This window comes from Protopterus annectens, chromosome 1.part1 (assembly GCF_019279795.1).
Source record: "Protopterus annectens isolate FY-2018-M chromosome 1.part1, PAN1.0, whole genome shotgun sequence".
Taxonomy (NCBI): Eukaryota; Metazoa; Chordata; order Ceratodontiformes; family Protopteridae; genus Protopterus; species Protopterus annectens.
This window is the reverse complement of record NC_056726.1, coordinates 1,560,010,145-1,560,026,240: the sequence shown is the minus strand read 5'-3', so window position 1 is coordinate 1,560,026,240 and position 16,096 is coordinate 1,560,010,145. Positions and strand designations below refer to the sequence as shown.

Here is a 16,096-nt window from a genome sequence, read left to right as displayed (position 1 = left end):
GTTTTTTCCTTACTTTTGATTACAGTTTAGACTTGCATGTCAGCTAGAAAGGCGAAGTGTGCTTCTGGGAGACAAATTCCTCAAGGGCACACACGAGAAGTGTGTATTTTGCTTAGACAAGGCCCACGACTATACGTCCTGCCCTGTTTACAAATCTTTCCTCCCCAAAACACTCTGAAGCCGCCTGGTGGCACTAAAGTTGTACTTAGAAAATCAAAGGCTACTTCTCTCAGTGCTCTGTATAGATGGAGGAGTAGGCTCATCCGACGAGCTGCCAAGGAAGAAGGCCAAGAGAATCAGGCCGGAATCCCAAGCTGCGCCTCAAGCGTCCAAGCAGGTTCTAGAGGCGCTTGAAAGCCTGGAATCCTCTCAGACGATGGTTACCAAAGGAGACCTGGGAACCTTAATGGAAGCTTGGATGCCGGAAACCGCATGTACGTCCACTGAGGCAAATCAGCCATCTGAGACTGATGGCATAGGGGAACCACCACTCACACAGTCGGAAGGCCCTGCTCCTTCTATTCCTACTAAGCAGACGTCCACTTCGATGCTTTCTCCACAGGCAACTCCCTTGAAGAGAAAACAAACATCTAAACACCCTGAACCTCAACCAGTACCCGGTTGGGAAGTGTTCTCACAAAGTCTATTTAAGGCATTTCATGCCTTGCAGACACAACAGCTTCCCCCTGCTCTCTCACCTCAGCCACCCTTACGGGTATCTGAGGAAGACTACTCCGCTTCTGAGGAATCCTTTTCTTATGAAACCCAAATAGACTCCCCGAAGGATTTTATTATCCCATAGGAGGAGGATTCTATTTCTTCTGAATCCCCAGGAGAAGAATTTACCTTTCGGGACACTATCTCCCTCCTGAGGGAACATTTTAAGTGGTAGGCTTCAGAGGTGTCTGACTCCAAGAAGAGGTATTTTGACCTTTCGCAAATGGAGCAACCATCTCCTTCTGCTGTCCCTCCTTTACTACCTGCTTTTCAAGATGCATTTCTGGCTGCTGCTCAGTCTCCTGACTCACATCCTCCAGCCTCTAAATGCCCAGACTGTTTCTATAAGGTCTTCCAGGACACCTAGTTTCTCTTTAGAAACCCACCAGCAGATCCAGCTGTTTTATAGCCGTCTCTGCAGACAAAACTTAAAGGCAGTTACCTTCTGCTGCCCTTTACCCAACAGATAGACAGCAAATTTATGGACAGACTGGGGAAAAAAGGTATATACCTCCTCTACTCTGGCCATAAGGGCCTTGAACTACCAAACACATATGGCTAGATATGTTTTAGATACCATTTCCAAAACCTCTACCCTTCTGTCTGAGGTACAGGATTGTCCTATGAAAGCCCAAGTTAATTCCCTACTTTCCACAGCATTCCAAGTGACCAGGCACTCAATTAAGTGCAGTTACAATGCTGTAGAAGACTCCTCTAAATCAGCTGCATCAGGATCCGGACTAAGGTGATCTTCCTAGGTAAGGCTTCAACCTCTCCCCATGGATGTACAGACAAAATTACTGGATGCACCTGTGGACAATAAGGCTCTCTTTGGACAGGCTCCTGATTAGCTCCTTAAATCCCTTCAAGAAAAGAGAAAAGAATTATAGAATCTCAGACATCGTCTGGTATCTCCTATTCCCAGATACCATAGGAATTACCCACAGAAGCCCTCCTTTGTCAGAAGGCAGTCCTTTCACCCAGCTCCTCAATCTAAGGGACATAGCACAGAAAAAATTCTACTCCAAGGTTTCCCACCAGCTCCTCCATTACATCCTTTCGGAGTCAGTCTCGCAGACGACTTCCATTGTGACTCACCTCCTTTGGACCCAGAAACACCAAATCCACCTATTCCCAACCATCATGCAACAACCCCTAACTCAAAGCACCATAGAACAGGTGCCCTCCCCACAAAGAAACACAGGCTTTTACTCCGGAATGTTTCTTGTACCAAGGAAAGACGGCTCTTTGAGGCCAATCCTAGACTTATCCTTCCTAAACCTCAGTTCCCAGCTTCAGAATTATTACCTTACTCCTTCTCTTACCACTATTTCCCCCCCAGGCAATCATGGTAGCCCTGAATCTGAAGGATGCCTATCTCCACATTCCTATCCATCCAAATTACAAGAAATTCCTCAGATTTGCTATAGGCTCCTGCCATTTATGAGTCTCTGCCTTGCCCTTTGTAAACACTCAAGGGGCAGTGGAGAGACCAAAGTGCCTATCTCCCTTCATTGCTCACTGCAGGACCCAGGGTATACAGATATACCCATACCTAGACGACCTGCTACTGCCAAGTTCTACTACTTCACCTACAACGGGTGTATTCCATCCTAACTCAGCTAGGGTTCACCCTAAATCTAGAAAAATCTCACCTGACCCCCTCACAGGACTTAGTTTTCTTGAGATGCAGGATCAGAACAGACAGCATGAAAGCCTTCATTCCAGACCAAGGGATCAAAGACCTCTGTCTATACTTGAGTCAGATCCTTACCCACTCCTTGACAGCTCGGGAATTCCTGAGAATGCTAGGCCACATGGCATCCCTGATACCCATGTTACCTCTGGCAAGATTCCACGTGCAGAATCCAGTGGGTCTTAAAAAAACCTATGGAGCCAACACTCCCAACCCATGGACTCGCCCCTTCCTTTATTCCTGTGCTTAAAAAAGGAAATCCATTGGTGGGTCTCAGCACTACAACTCAACCTAGGAACCCACCTACAAGTTCCAGCCCCACAACAACAGGTCTCCACAGATGCATCACACCTGGGATGGGATGCAGTGCCCCTAACTAACCAACAGCAATTCTCAGTTCAAGGCATATGGTCCATTCAAAGGCAAAAGGACCACATCAGCATCAAGGAAATGAGGGCATTGCTATTAGCCCTTCTAACATTCAAACTTACTATCCTACCAGGCACCCTAAAAGTAATCACAGATAATATGACTGTCCTGTGGTACATCAACAAGCAAGGGAGGGACCAGGTTCTACCCCTATGCAGCCTGGCCATCCAGGTCTGGAACTTAGCAGCTTCCCTCCAGGTCCACCTAGTAGCAGTGTATATCCCCTCAACAGAGAATGTTATGGCAGACAAACTCAGCAGAACCTCGGCTCCCACTCATGATTGGATGCTTCAGAGAGAGGTTTTCCTGGACCTGATACACAGGTGGGGTATTCCACAAGCAGATCTCCTTGCCTCCTCCCAGAATAAACAGATTCCCAGTTTCTGCACAAGGGATCCACATCCACAAGCTTGGAAAGTGAACGCATTCTCCTTTATTTGAGAGGGAATGTACCTTTACGCCTTCCCTCCTTTCACACTAATTCAAAATGTCCCCCTGAAAATTCAGAAGGACAAACCCATAATCCTACTGGTGACCCCGTATTGGCCAAGACAGCATTGGTTCCCCCTCCTACACTTACTAGCCAAGGGCAATCACCACAGGTTACCCCACCGATTAGACCTGCTCTCACAGGACAAGGGATCCGTACTCCACCCACAGGTGAACAACCTGAAATTGACCTTATGGGTGATAGAATTCTAATCCCTTACAGACACCTATATTCAGAGGATGTACTCAGTGTTCTGCAGGAGGCCAGAAAACATAGTACTAGGAGAAACTGTGTATCAAAGTGGCGCAAATTCTCCAAGTGGTGTCAAAGGAATAAACCAGGACCTTCTTAATACTCCGATAACAATGGTCCTGTCCTTTTTGTGTGAGCTACTCCACTCAGGGCTAACTTACTCTTCAGTCATAGTCCACTTGTCTACCATTTCTGCCTGTCTGCCCATTTCACCCCCTCTGGCATCCAGACTGGAAGTCAAGTTTTTTTCTGAAAGGCAATCTCCACATCAGACCCCCCCCCCCCCCCCAGGAGACCCATTCCCCCTCCTTGGGACCTAAATTTTGTTTTAGAAAAACTAACCGTACCTCCTTTTGAACCAGCTTACTCAGTTTCCCTGAAGCTATGCACCCTGAAAACAGTTATGCTAGTGGCCCTTACCTCTGTCAGGAGGGTCTCAGAGATGGCCACCTCTCCTTACCTTGTTTTCCTCAAGGACAGAGTGGCTCTCAGGACCATCCCTTCCTTCATGCCCAAGGTAGTTAATGAATTTTCATTAAATAAAACCATTAACCTACCAGTTTTCTACCCTCATTCACAAAACTCCTCAGAGAGGATTCTACATTCCCTGGATGTACTCAAGACAACTCGGATACTACTTGAACAAAACTAAATCTGTTAGGAAGTCTGACCAATTGTTCATTTCCTTCCATCCCAGAGCCCTAGGGAAGGCCGTCTCCAAACAGACCATTTCCTCATGGATCTCTAAATATATTACTTTGTGCTACTCCCACCATGGGAAATCCTTGCAAGGCCATGTTAAACTTCACACTACCAGGACAGCTGCCTCCTCTGCTGCCTTTTTCAAAGGCGTGGACTTCACCTCCATTTTAGAAGCAGCCACTTGGATCTCGGTACACACCTTCACCAAGCAGTACAAGCTGGACATGGCCTCTCGAGCAAGAGCAGGTTTTGCCAGATCAATCCTCCAGGGCTTGGTTGTTCATGGAAACCTTTCCTCCACCCAGGTTCATACTTAAAACTGTGGCACTCTCCCTACTGTTATGAATACTGCAACATGAGAGTAGAAGGACTTAGAATAGTTGTGTAACAACTTACCATAACCTTAGATGTCCTTCTCTTCCAAGTTGCAGTATTCAGTCCCACCCACCAACCCCCAGTTTCTTCCTAGCTAGCACTCCATGGCATACCTGTGGGGACATAGTCATCATCTTCCCCAGTCTCAACTCTCTACACAGCCAACCTACTGCCTTGGGCCTGGCCTACGTGTAAGCCTAAGGGTCTCCTACTAGGACCCTCCTTTGTAATCCACAGGTGCACTACTATATATGGCAAAACAATTCCGATGAGGGTACGTGCAGACATCACTTGAGGGGAAGAGAGGGGTAATGTTGGAGATCAGCCAGGAGGTTTGCTGTATCTTCTGGCTCCGTATAGGTGGCTCCATTTACAATGAGCTGTGCACACAATTGTGTATCGCCTTTGAGGTTGTGGACATAGCTAAACTTTAATGTCATGTTCCTACCAGAGCCTAGTTTATATATATGTAGTTAATTCTTAAAGGAAATTTCTTGGCTGTTGTTCTTTGGCAGATGGTAGGGAAGAAGCTGGGTGAAACATTGCAGTATTTGAACAGAGAAGGTGTCCTTATAATATAACGGACATGTGGGGGCAAAAAATGTAGCCTAATGTGACTAATGTTTTCCTGCGCTCTGGATGATTGACAGACGCTGATGGGTGAGGTGATCCAGTTAGCCAGCGACTTGCAGGGCAGGACAAATTGTATTCATTGCTGTAACAAATTTGAAGCTTTGTCAGTAACTTGTAAGGTAATTAACAAAATGCAGTGTATTCTGGAGAGATGGAAACTAGATTATATATTTACTGTTATCTTTAGTATCTCAATCAACTTTATTTTTCCCTTGATAGAAAATGGAATCAACTATCTTTTATCAGACTAAGACAGTCCCATACTAGTCTAGTTTATTATTTTTTTTTTGTTAAAACTGAAACATTGTTTTACAGAAGATTTAGTGGATTTTGTATCGAACTCTGAGACAGTCCACCTTAAATTTGTAATTATTTATTTTCTTTGTACAGGGACCACTACTTGAGTGCTAGTTCCTCCCTTGCTTGTTCAGCATTGTGTGACCCCTTTTGCTTCTCCTTGACCTTTACCATTCACATCACCAAATAGGGTAATTCTCCCTTTCCAGCGGGGATTTGCTTTCCAACATTACAGTGTAGGAGATGAGTGGCAGAGGGTGAGAGTTGATGTGCAGACGGTCGTCTATATCCATGCTTATGCTATCCTTCTTGTGATGCTCTACTTTCAGTTTGTCATAGCTTTGAGTAATGCACATGCTTCTACCTGCATGTTCCTGCCTTAAGATAGCTTTTTTTTAACATGCCTTTTTTACTCCCAACCCCAAAAAACATCTGTGCCTCCTCCAGGTTTGTGCCCATCAATTTCCTGTGTTATTGAGGCAAGAGCTGATTGTGACACAGCTGTCGTTCAGGCATACGTTGAGGCATTTGCTGCTTAAACCCTAACTCTGGCCCCTGGCAGCAAACAGGAGCATTTGTCAAAGTGTAGGCATGACATACCATCCGTGTAGTGCATGTATGCTTTTCAAATCGACAACACACGCACACAAAATGATGACTACACAGCATTAGCACACTGCTTATCAGAGCTGTGTGTACATGCCTAGTCTGTGCCTTGCATGCTATAATATCCATTTTCCAGAGGCTGTAGTAAAAAAGGTAGTATACTGTCTGTGAGGGACAATTTTTTGGTTGTCTTGTTGCGGCTTGCTGTATAAGTTGGACTTAAGTTTCAATGAGAATGAGTTCAGTGCCTTTTGCCTGGAACTCCTTCGACATGTATGTCTGTTAAATACCCTCCCTCCAGTCCTTTAAAATCATTCTTAAACACTTCCTAGCCAAAATTTGTCTGTGTTCTTGCTCAGCCGAAGTATAAACTTTATCCCTAGATATGAACAAGTATCTGTTCATACCTTTCATCTCCTTGCTCCCCTTTTTTTTTCACTTGCTTCCTAACCTCAGTTTCCCTCCCCTTTTTCTGTATCTAAATATGCTGTAACCCTGTTTTTTTCCCTGTTAGTTCATATTGCATTTCCTGTTTGTATTATACTAACTTACCTTTAATTTCTCTTAACTGGCTATAATTTCTCTAAATATTAAATAACTGCCATATATGTTGTATCTATTTTTAACCAGTGTTGTCACATTATGTCTATGCTGAAATAAGTATTTAAACTGTAGATGTTTTGTATTATATTTAATGATTGTAAAATTATAGTTTTTATAATTCTTTGGAGCTTTTCTCCCCAGGCCTCCACTGAAAATGGGCACCAGTAATCAAGTGTCTAATAAATAAATTAAAATAAATCCTCACAACACAACACAACATCTGACATGCTCTGAGGAAAAGTCCCATATACCAATCTTAGTTTAACTGCAACTAGTACATTACATGCAAGTGGTACTGTGGCAAAGTGTTGCTGATAGTTTTTAATTTTCCTTTTCAGAGTACTCCGAAATCATTCCTTTGACCCAACAAGATAGGGATTCTTACCACACTGACAATGCTGAGGGAAAGTATGCAGTCATGGACAGATGGTCAGTCAGATCGCTATAGCAGTGATCAGGAAGATGAAGAAGAGGAGATGATTTTTGGTGAGAATGATGAAGACTTGGAAGAAATGATGGATCTGAGTGACCTTCCCACTTCCCTGTTTGCTTGCTGCGTTCATGATGCTGTTTTTGAAGACGATGAAGTAGGACAGAGGGTGAGTGGCAATGTTATTCTGGAAGATGCGTTTCTGACTTGTCATTATTTGAAACATTCTTTCTATATCCTTGTCTTTTCCCTTTGAAGTAGTAAAAGCCCTTTTTGAACAATTCTATTTTGCAACAGAATATCAGCATTATTGAAGTCTTTAATTCAATAACCTGAAGTAGACATTTTAAAGTTAGTGTTTGTGTTGCTTACATGTATTATGTTTATGTAGAAGTTTTGATAGTGAGTGGGTTTGAGTAAATTTATGAAGTTTTCTGGATTTTTTTTTTCAAGCAGCTTGTATTATAAACGGTGTCATTTAAGTGGTTGAGAAGTAAATTCATCAAGCAGGAAAAAAATAGCCACTGCATCTGATCGAAAGTCATCTCATCTCTCAGTATTTTTTTCTGTGTGAAATCATGCTGCAGTGGGAAATTTGCCCTTCCTCAACCGTAGTGCAATCTTGGAGTTGGTATATATAAATAGATACAGTGAGGATGTAGGGAGGCTTGCCTGCTTTCAAAATAGTGTTTTCTGTTTTTTTTTTTTTTTTTTTGTGTTCCAAGCAGGTTTGCTCAATGTTTTAAACTATACGTTTTAGTCAAAAAATGACATATCTGCACTAATTCATATTGCGTTCTTGAAAGTGTGTCTCCTCCACTCTTTTTTTTTCCTTTTCAGGTTTTCAGATTTGTTCGTCATTGCTGTCCTTTCATATGGTATTGTTATAACTGCATACTACATTAATGTCTGCTGTGACTGCCAAAGCTGTCAGTGCATTAACTCAATGAAAATTATTACCAGTAAATACTATCCTCCTGTCTGAATAAATTTATAAACAAGTAGTTAGCTAGATGCTCTTTATGTGAACTGAAAAAAAAACTGTTGTAGTCATTAGACAAAAGGATGAGGACAACTCTGGTGAGGTTCTGAATGTCTGCTTTATGTGTATTCTGTGATAAAATCAGATTGTGGTCAGGGTATCATAGAACAAATATTAATTTGATGGGTAAGCACATGGTATAAAGTAACGGATTAGTGGATGGCAGTTACTTATAGTGTTATATGCCAACAGTTTAAACTTTTCAACAGTAAATATAGAAAGTGTATTTAGATTTTCAATTTTCTCCTAATTTATAAAGGATTTAATTCATCCATCTATGTGATGCATAGTTTCTGTCACTGGCATTGTGCAGTATGCTTATGTCAACATTTTTTGATTATATTAAATTGATTAGTAAGTAAAGCACTTGGTTATTTGAGGTGCACAAAGTAATATTTAAGTAGATAAGCTGGCATCATTATTGGAAAGCTCTGTTAGGCACTTTGTGATTAATTCATTGTAAAAAAGTATCAGCTGATGAAGGTATTTGTTAGCAGTCATTCCAATATATACAGTGTGTTCTTTTTGTACAAAACAAGAGCCTGACCATCATTGTGGTATTTATACCTAATTATGCCTCTGCTTACTTGATTTTTAGGTTCATAGGTAAGTACTAGGCAGTCGGTCTGCAAACCATTTCAAGCCTAGCCAAAAAAACACACTTCAAAATTTCCCTCTAGCCTCAAGGAGGGCAAGACAAGATAGACTGGGAGAGAATTTGAGGCTGCCCGTCCAGTTATCTAGGTTTACCTTGAATTTGCTAAGGGTGCTAATCAGCTTGACATGTAGTGGAAGTTTGTTCCAGAATTGAGGTGTATGTTGGGATATGAATCTATCATGCCAGCATATCTTATTTATCTGTTGATCAAAGGTTTAATTCCTTTGATCTACCATTAGCTCTGCAGAGGAATATGAGATCAAATAGTGTTGGACTTAAATCTCCATGGAGGAGTCCATCAGAGATCTAGTACAGATAAAGGGCTGCCAGTCTCTCCTAATAACTAAGATTTTTGAGGCCACTGATCTTTTTAGTTATGAATCTCTGAGGTCTCAAGTGGTGTGATATGTTTGAATACATGCCCAAAAGGTGACATATTCAGTAATGAGTCTGGTAAGATGTGAGTAAAGGGGAATTAAGGCTTCTTTGGATCTAGTGGAGATGCCTTTGAAAATTAGATGGATAAAAGACTTTCTAAGCTACTGTGGAGGCATAGGTTTATAGGCTCATAGATTAGTATTAGGCTAGCTGACCTTTAGGGGTATTTTAAGCTTATCCAGTTACTCTGTGAGAATCAAACCCTGCACCTTGCATCCATAAAGTAAACACCTTAACCATTATCCCAACCTCCCACCCTGAAATGAAAGTAAAACAGTTACCAGTGGAGTACCACAGGGGCTCAGTTTTGGGACCTCTCCTATTTTGCATATATTTCTCAGACCTTCAAGCCAGTATTTCTGGCTTATGGTTAACTAAGTTGACATGCTGGTCAAATCATAAGGGTTGGGAGGGTGGCCTAATGGTTAAGGTATTTGCCTTACAAACACAAGGTGTAGGGTTTGAGTCTCACAAGGGATAATTGGCTAGGCTTAAAATGGCTCGCAAGGGCAGGTAACTTAGTACTAATCTATGAACCTATAATTATCAGCAGGAGTACCCAGATCCCTTACAACAGTGTCTGAGTGGAAGGATACAGCAATTATACAGTAAGTTAAACAGTTTTTCATTACCAAAATGAACTATGCTACACTTTTTTTCTTCCATTTAATGTGCGACCATTGTCCTTACACCAATTGTTAACATGGTCTAGGCTGTGCTGGAGCAATTGTGAGTCAGCTGAAGATCCAATAGCAGAAAATCTACAAACTTAGTCAGCCATACGCCAGAAGTGCTCTCTTGTAGATCTGTGAAATATATGCCAAACAGGAAATGGGCCAAAACTGAGGCCTGTGGTAACTGTTTTGCTTTCAGAAGTAAAATCTGCTACTCAAACCATATGGGTTCCATCAGACAGCCAATTAGCTACGCATCACACAATAGGATTTATATTCAGATTTACAAGTTTATTAATAATGACTGTATGGGGAAATAGTGTCAAAGGCATTGACGAGGTCTAGATGTGCTCAGGCACTGCATAACCACTGTCCACTGCTTCAGTTACTTTTTCAAAGAAATTAATGAGGTTAAAGAGGCAGGACGTTCCTTTGATAAAGCCAAATTAATGAGGGTCCATGTTAGGAGATTTTCAATGCCCAGATGAATGAAGTCCAAGATAATGTGATAAAGTACTAGTGTTGGAGAAAATGAAAGTGCCTATCTTTTTGTATTAAAAAACACCTCAATAAGCCTTTAGAGTCAGCCTGCACCATTTCTGCGGAAATTTCAGATTTTGCTGCTGGCATGCAAAGTTGGTTCTCCATGTATGTGGATATGGGCATATATGTATAAATACATAGATATGAGATATGTATGTATGTGTGTGTAAATATATATATATATATATATATATATATATATATATATATATATATATATATATATAATTTCAGTAAATCGAATATGTAAAGTCTTAAAAAATAAAACTTACATTAAAACATTACGTGCACACAGAGGCAAGGATTCTTGTACGCTCTACGTGCACACAGAGGCAATTTCTTGTACGCTCTGTGTGCACACACAGAGGCAAGGATTCTTGTACGCTCTGTGTGCACGTAAAGTTTTTATCTTTTTTGCGGTGTTGACAGGAAGTGGGAAATCTCCCTTTTTGCGCTTCCGCATACAGCGCAAGATGGGAGATTTCCCTTTTCCCCACTGTAGCGCGATCTCGGAGTTGGTATATTTAAGTAGGGGGGGTGTGGGGGGCACAGGGTGCAAAAGCAATGTTTGACTTTTTTTTTTTTTTTTTTACGGTTTCATTTTAGAAGTTCAAGTTTCCAAAACTCGATCTTTTGGTCTCGACCATATGAAATTTGAGATTTTGGGAATTCGAGCTTCTGAAGTGAATCCATATACATATACATATACACACACACATATATATATATATATATATATATATATATATATATATATACATATACATATATACATATATATATATATATATATATATATATATATATATATATTCATATATATATAAGTAAATAAATGGTGCAGGCTGACTCTAAAATGAAACTTCTAAAATGAAACCGTAAAAAAAATTATATATATATATATCCACTCACATTAATGATAAAGATTACCAAAAACTGTGACGCATGATAAATGCATATATATATATATATATATATATATATATATATATATATATATATATATATATATATGGATCTAGGATGTTTGATCAAATGAAAAAAAAAGAAAAACACTACATTAACGTTTTAGCAAGGGGGCTTTGCCACCCTGCACCCCCCCCATGTGGGGGCTGTGCTCCCCACACCCTCCCTACTTTAGTATTCTCCCTCCAAGACCGCACTACAGTGGAGAAAAGGGAATTTCCCTTATCCGCACTATAGTATGGCCTCGGCAACCGGCATACTTATGCAAAAGTGCTTCTTTGGTGAAAAGCACTTTCGCGTAAGTATGGCCGGCCGTTTGGGTTTCGGACTTTTGATCGAGCTTGGTTGGGTCCTTTCTAGCAGCTTTTACTGAATGATTTATATGTGTTTATACATAAATAAATCTATACCTAGCTCTGTCTATATACCTAGCTCTGTCTATATATCTATCTATATGCATATGTCTGTGTATGTGGCCAACAAAAAGGGAAGAAGATAAATAAGTAAAAAAAATAAATAGGTAGTATTGGCTATTATGCAGAGTCGGAGACATTTCAGTATTCATAAGATTATCTTTTTGGATGTTATAATTTAGAAGTACAGAAATTTGTCTTTAAAAATGTATGTTTGTCCCACCCAGTCAGATATGATTTTACACACAAAATGCTTTCATCCACCATGTTAGTTTGAATATTTCTAAGAGTTAATAGTTGGGAAAGCTACTTGCCCTGCATGACTTGTTAGTGAATTTAAGGATAGTTCAGTTTTTTTTTTTTTGTCTAGGCAAAATGGAAAGGAGGTTATAAAGAACATTTTTGATTATTTTACAATTCCATTGTATTAATACCAACTTGTAAGGTTGAACAAACTCAAGGAAAAAAGGGAAATATTTTAACTGTAAATGTTATGTTGTCCCATCTCACCTTCATTCTTGCTGGTTGGGTTCGGAACCACGCATCGCTTCCAACTCGTCCTATTACTAAAGCTCGAGAGCTTCCACTGGCTCGAGGCTGTACCCTGTCCCATCATGCTTGGGGAAGATTACCCAGATCTTGTTTGCAGCTAAACTAGATCGGGTGCTTCTCACTAGGCTCAGGCTAAGTGAAAAATACTTTTTTTCTATATTATTCTGATTTTCCATTATCACCGCGGTGGTGGTGTTGAGGTAGAATTGTCGCCTCACAGTCAGACGCTGTCCGTTTCGATTCTCAGAGCGTCTTCTGCGTGGAGACATGTGTGAATGGGCGTACCTTCATTGAAGGTTGTGCGTCAGGGCTGGTAACTTGACACGTAAAAATCAACTACCAATCATTAGCGGACCGGAGTTCCACTGTGGCGACCCCTAACCCGGAAAAGCCGAAAGACGCAACAACAACATTCTGATTTTCCATAATATTTTTGGATAAACGTTGTTGTAGTTATTTACTGTGTTTTAGGTTTTCACTTGTGTTAAATTACTAGTTTTTCACTTGATGCGTTTATTTGTGGTCGGCTGTTGCTTTCATCAGGCCTACAGCTCCCTATCCCGTTTTCACTAGAAACTTTCTCTTGTCTTAATGGACCCGTTTAAGTTAGATGGTTCGCCTTTTCTTTCCTTAGCCTGTTTAAATTAGAGGGCTCCCCTTCTACTTCCTTCCCCTTCCTAAAGAGGTTTAGTTATTTAAATATTAGAGACGTCTCCTCTGGGTTTTTTTTTTCCTCCCTGCATGACTGTTTTCTCTTTACTAGTGTGGTATTTAATAATGTGATAGTTTTGATAGTTTTATAACCTTATTTTGTTATTGTTATTCTAGTTTCCTGGGCAGTGTTTGTTGTTATTGTTGTTTACCACTATGTCCAAGGAAGGAAAAGAATTGAAGCAGTCTAGCTTCAAAAAGTGTGATTCCTGTTCACAAAAAATTTCATTTACCGACAGGCATAATAGGTGTGTCTACTGTTTGGGTGCAGTTCACCTCCAAGACTCCTGCTACATTTGCCACGGCTTTACTTCCAGGGTCCTGCAGGAATGCAGAAAGAAGCTAATAGGGGATTGCTTAAAGTTCCATTGTCTGAGGTACTAGAAAGGAACCAGACCTCCTCCAAATCTGCTCATTCCTCAAAGTCGGATAAGTCAAATAAAAGAACTTCCTCTTTGGCTCCTATTTTTGAGTCAGTGAAGAAGCTAGCCAAAGACATGACGAAAAGACAACTCCTTCAGTTCCATCAGTCTCTTCGGAACTGACTAGGAGCCAATAGATGGAACCGGTCCCCAGCCTTGGAGCTGGTCTCCTCCGTTTCACAGTCACCTATTTTGCAGTTGGTATCTGGAAGCGTCAAATCCTTGGCCCCGTCGTCTCGATACTCCAGAAGTCTGTCGGATGACCATGTGGAGTGGGTGGTCAGGAGGCTGCTTCGGACTCCGGCTCTGGCCAAGATCCTTTTGAGTCCAGCCCAGAAGGAATTGGAGTTGACAACTGCCACTGCCCCGTCTATTCCTCCTCTGACCTGAGTGGTTTTGGAGCTGGAGTGTTTGGATGTGTTTGTAGTGGACCTGTCTGGTCCGAGACCTACTCCAGATTTTTCGGTCCCGACTTCTGCTCCTACCTCTTCAGTGCCGTCTTCTGTTGAAGGGTCTGTGAGCTGATACTCCCCCATCGGGTCCAGGGAAGAAAGTCGGATCGGACCTTTGTCTGATCTGAATCTGCTTCTCAGGGCATCGGCATGGGTGAGCTTCGCACCTACATCGGCCCTGGAGCCCACCTCCGTGGTACTGGAGAAGTGTGCTGGTTTGTCGGAATTGGAGGCTCCCTCGGACCAGGGTCGTGGTGCCTTCAAGGTCATGAGGAGTGTGCTGTCACTCTTGATGGCTCCACTCTCGGATCCAAGCACTCTTCCCCCTACTATTCCTCCCCCCCAGGCATAGAGAACCAATGTCCCAGGGCACCCCATTGCTTGAGTCGCTCTCTTCTAAAACCTCCCCAGAGGACCCCTCTGGAGAGGTCCCTCAGAAAAGAACATGTAAGAGAAAACATCTAGATTCCCCTGAGGAGTCTATCACTTCAGATACCCACTTAGATGATTCAGAAGGGTTCCCACGGTCACCCTCTGAGGACGTCTCCTTCTCAGACATCCTAGAGATCCACAACCAGAGATGTGGCTGGAAGACCATTACCCCTTCTGAGGATGAGTTTGTATACCTGGAGGCATTTCGTTCTCGACCCTCCACCTCTTGGGTTTCTCTGCCCTTCAACCAGCTCCTCAACGTTGTTAGTCGAAGGGCATGGGGCTCTCATAGGTTCATAGGCTGGTACTAGGCTATCAGCCCTAGGGGCCTATACAAGCTTAGCCATAACAATTCCCTGGATATTGCTTCCCACAGTATTTACTTCCCTGGACCTCTGTCTAGCAGGACGACTGACATGATCCCCGGGGTGTATTTCCTATCTCCCATCCAATCGTCAAGTTCCTTTTGAAGAGGTCCAAGGAGAGGTGCTCTGTTTGACATGTATGGGCAGTCTATTCCAGAGTATGGGGAGTCTCTGGGTCAGGAACCTATCCCTCCAGCATGTTTTCTTCATTGTGATGACAAGGTTTAGATCCCTAGAGTGTGTGGCTCTGAGGGATCGGGATTTCTTTAAGTGGAGCATGTCCAACAGCTCAGGGTTTGACATGGCCTTGTATGTTAAGCAGAGATCGCCTCTGAGTAGACGATATGCCACAGAGTATAGCTGGAGTTTTTTTAGACAGTCAGCATAGGGCATCTGCTTTAGGCCTGAGATTCTTTTAGTGAGGTATTTCTGCGGCCTTTCCAGCTGTTGCGTATGTCTTGTGAGGTACTTGCCAAATGGGGCATTGTACTCTATAATGAGTCTAATGAGGGATGAGTACAGTGGGACAATGACCTAATTTTTTCTGGATGAAAACCCCTTAGTGATGAGGTGTGCCACACAGGATTTCCTGATTGTTGTGGTGATGTGGTTATCAAAGATGAGACCACTGTCCATCTGTGTCCCTAAGGCTCTCATCACACACTTGATGTTTAGTGTACTGCCACCTATGTGGTAATTCATGGGTACATGTTTTTTCCCAAAGGGGATAACTATACATTTCTTGGCATTAAGCTTAAGCCCATAGCTCTGGCACCAAGCATCTGTTTCTGTAACGCCCTTTTGTAGAATATCCACATCATTTGGGGATTCAGTAATGGCTCTGTTTGCAGTCATCTGCTTACTTTGTTAGCCAGAGTCCCTTAGTGTTGGCCTCTATTTCAGAGAAGTAGATGCCAAACAAGAGCGGTCCCAGGACTGAACCATGAGGTACTCCACTTGTCTGGAGCTGGATTTGGAGTCTGCTGCTTTTACAGTCTGGGTTCTGTCAGTAAGCCAGTTGGCAACCCATAGAGTAACATAGGGATTTATGCCCAACTTATAGTTTCATAGGTAGGTACTAGGCTATTGGCCCTAGGGCCTATATAAGCCTAGCCAAAGGTACCTTGGCTTTCGCCACCCAAGAAAATTATTTTCCTGTGCCACTGTCTAGCAGAGCCACAGAAGTGATCCCGGGGTG

General features: G+C 42.1%; 1 protein-coding gene across 5 annotated transcripts in view; it reads left to right on the top strand.

Annotated features, from left to right (window-relative positions):
- Positions 1 to 16,096, top strand: part of RCAN3 (RCAN family member 3) — a 488,354-nt gene that overhangs the window by 144,368 nt on the left and 327,890 nt on the right. For all 5 annotated transcript variants that reach the window (XM_044083150.1, XM_044083158.1, XM_044083141.1 and 2 more), the window contains one exon: positions 7,139 to 7,399. In XM_044083150.1, the coding sequence (XP_043939085.1) occupies positions 7,196 to 7,399 (204 nt within the window). In that variant the 5' untranslated portion in view covers positions 7,139 to 7,195. The remainder of the gene's footprint in view (positions 1 to 7,138; positions 7,400 to 16,096) is intronic.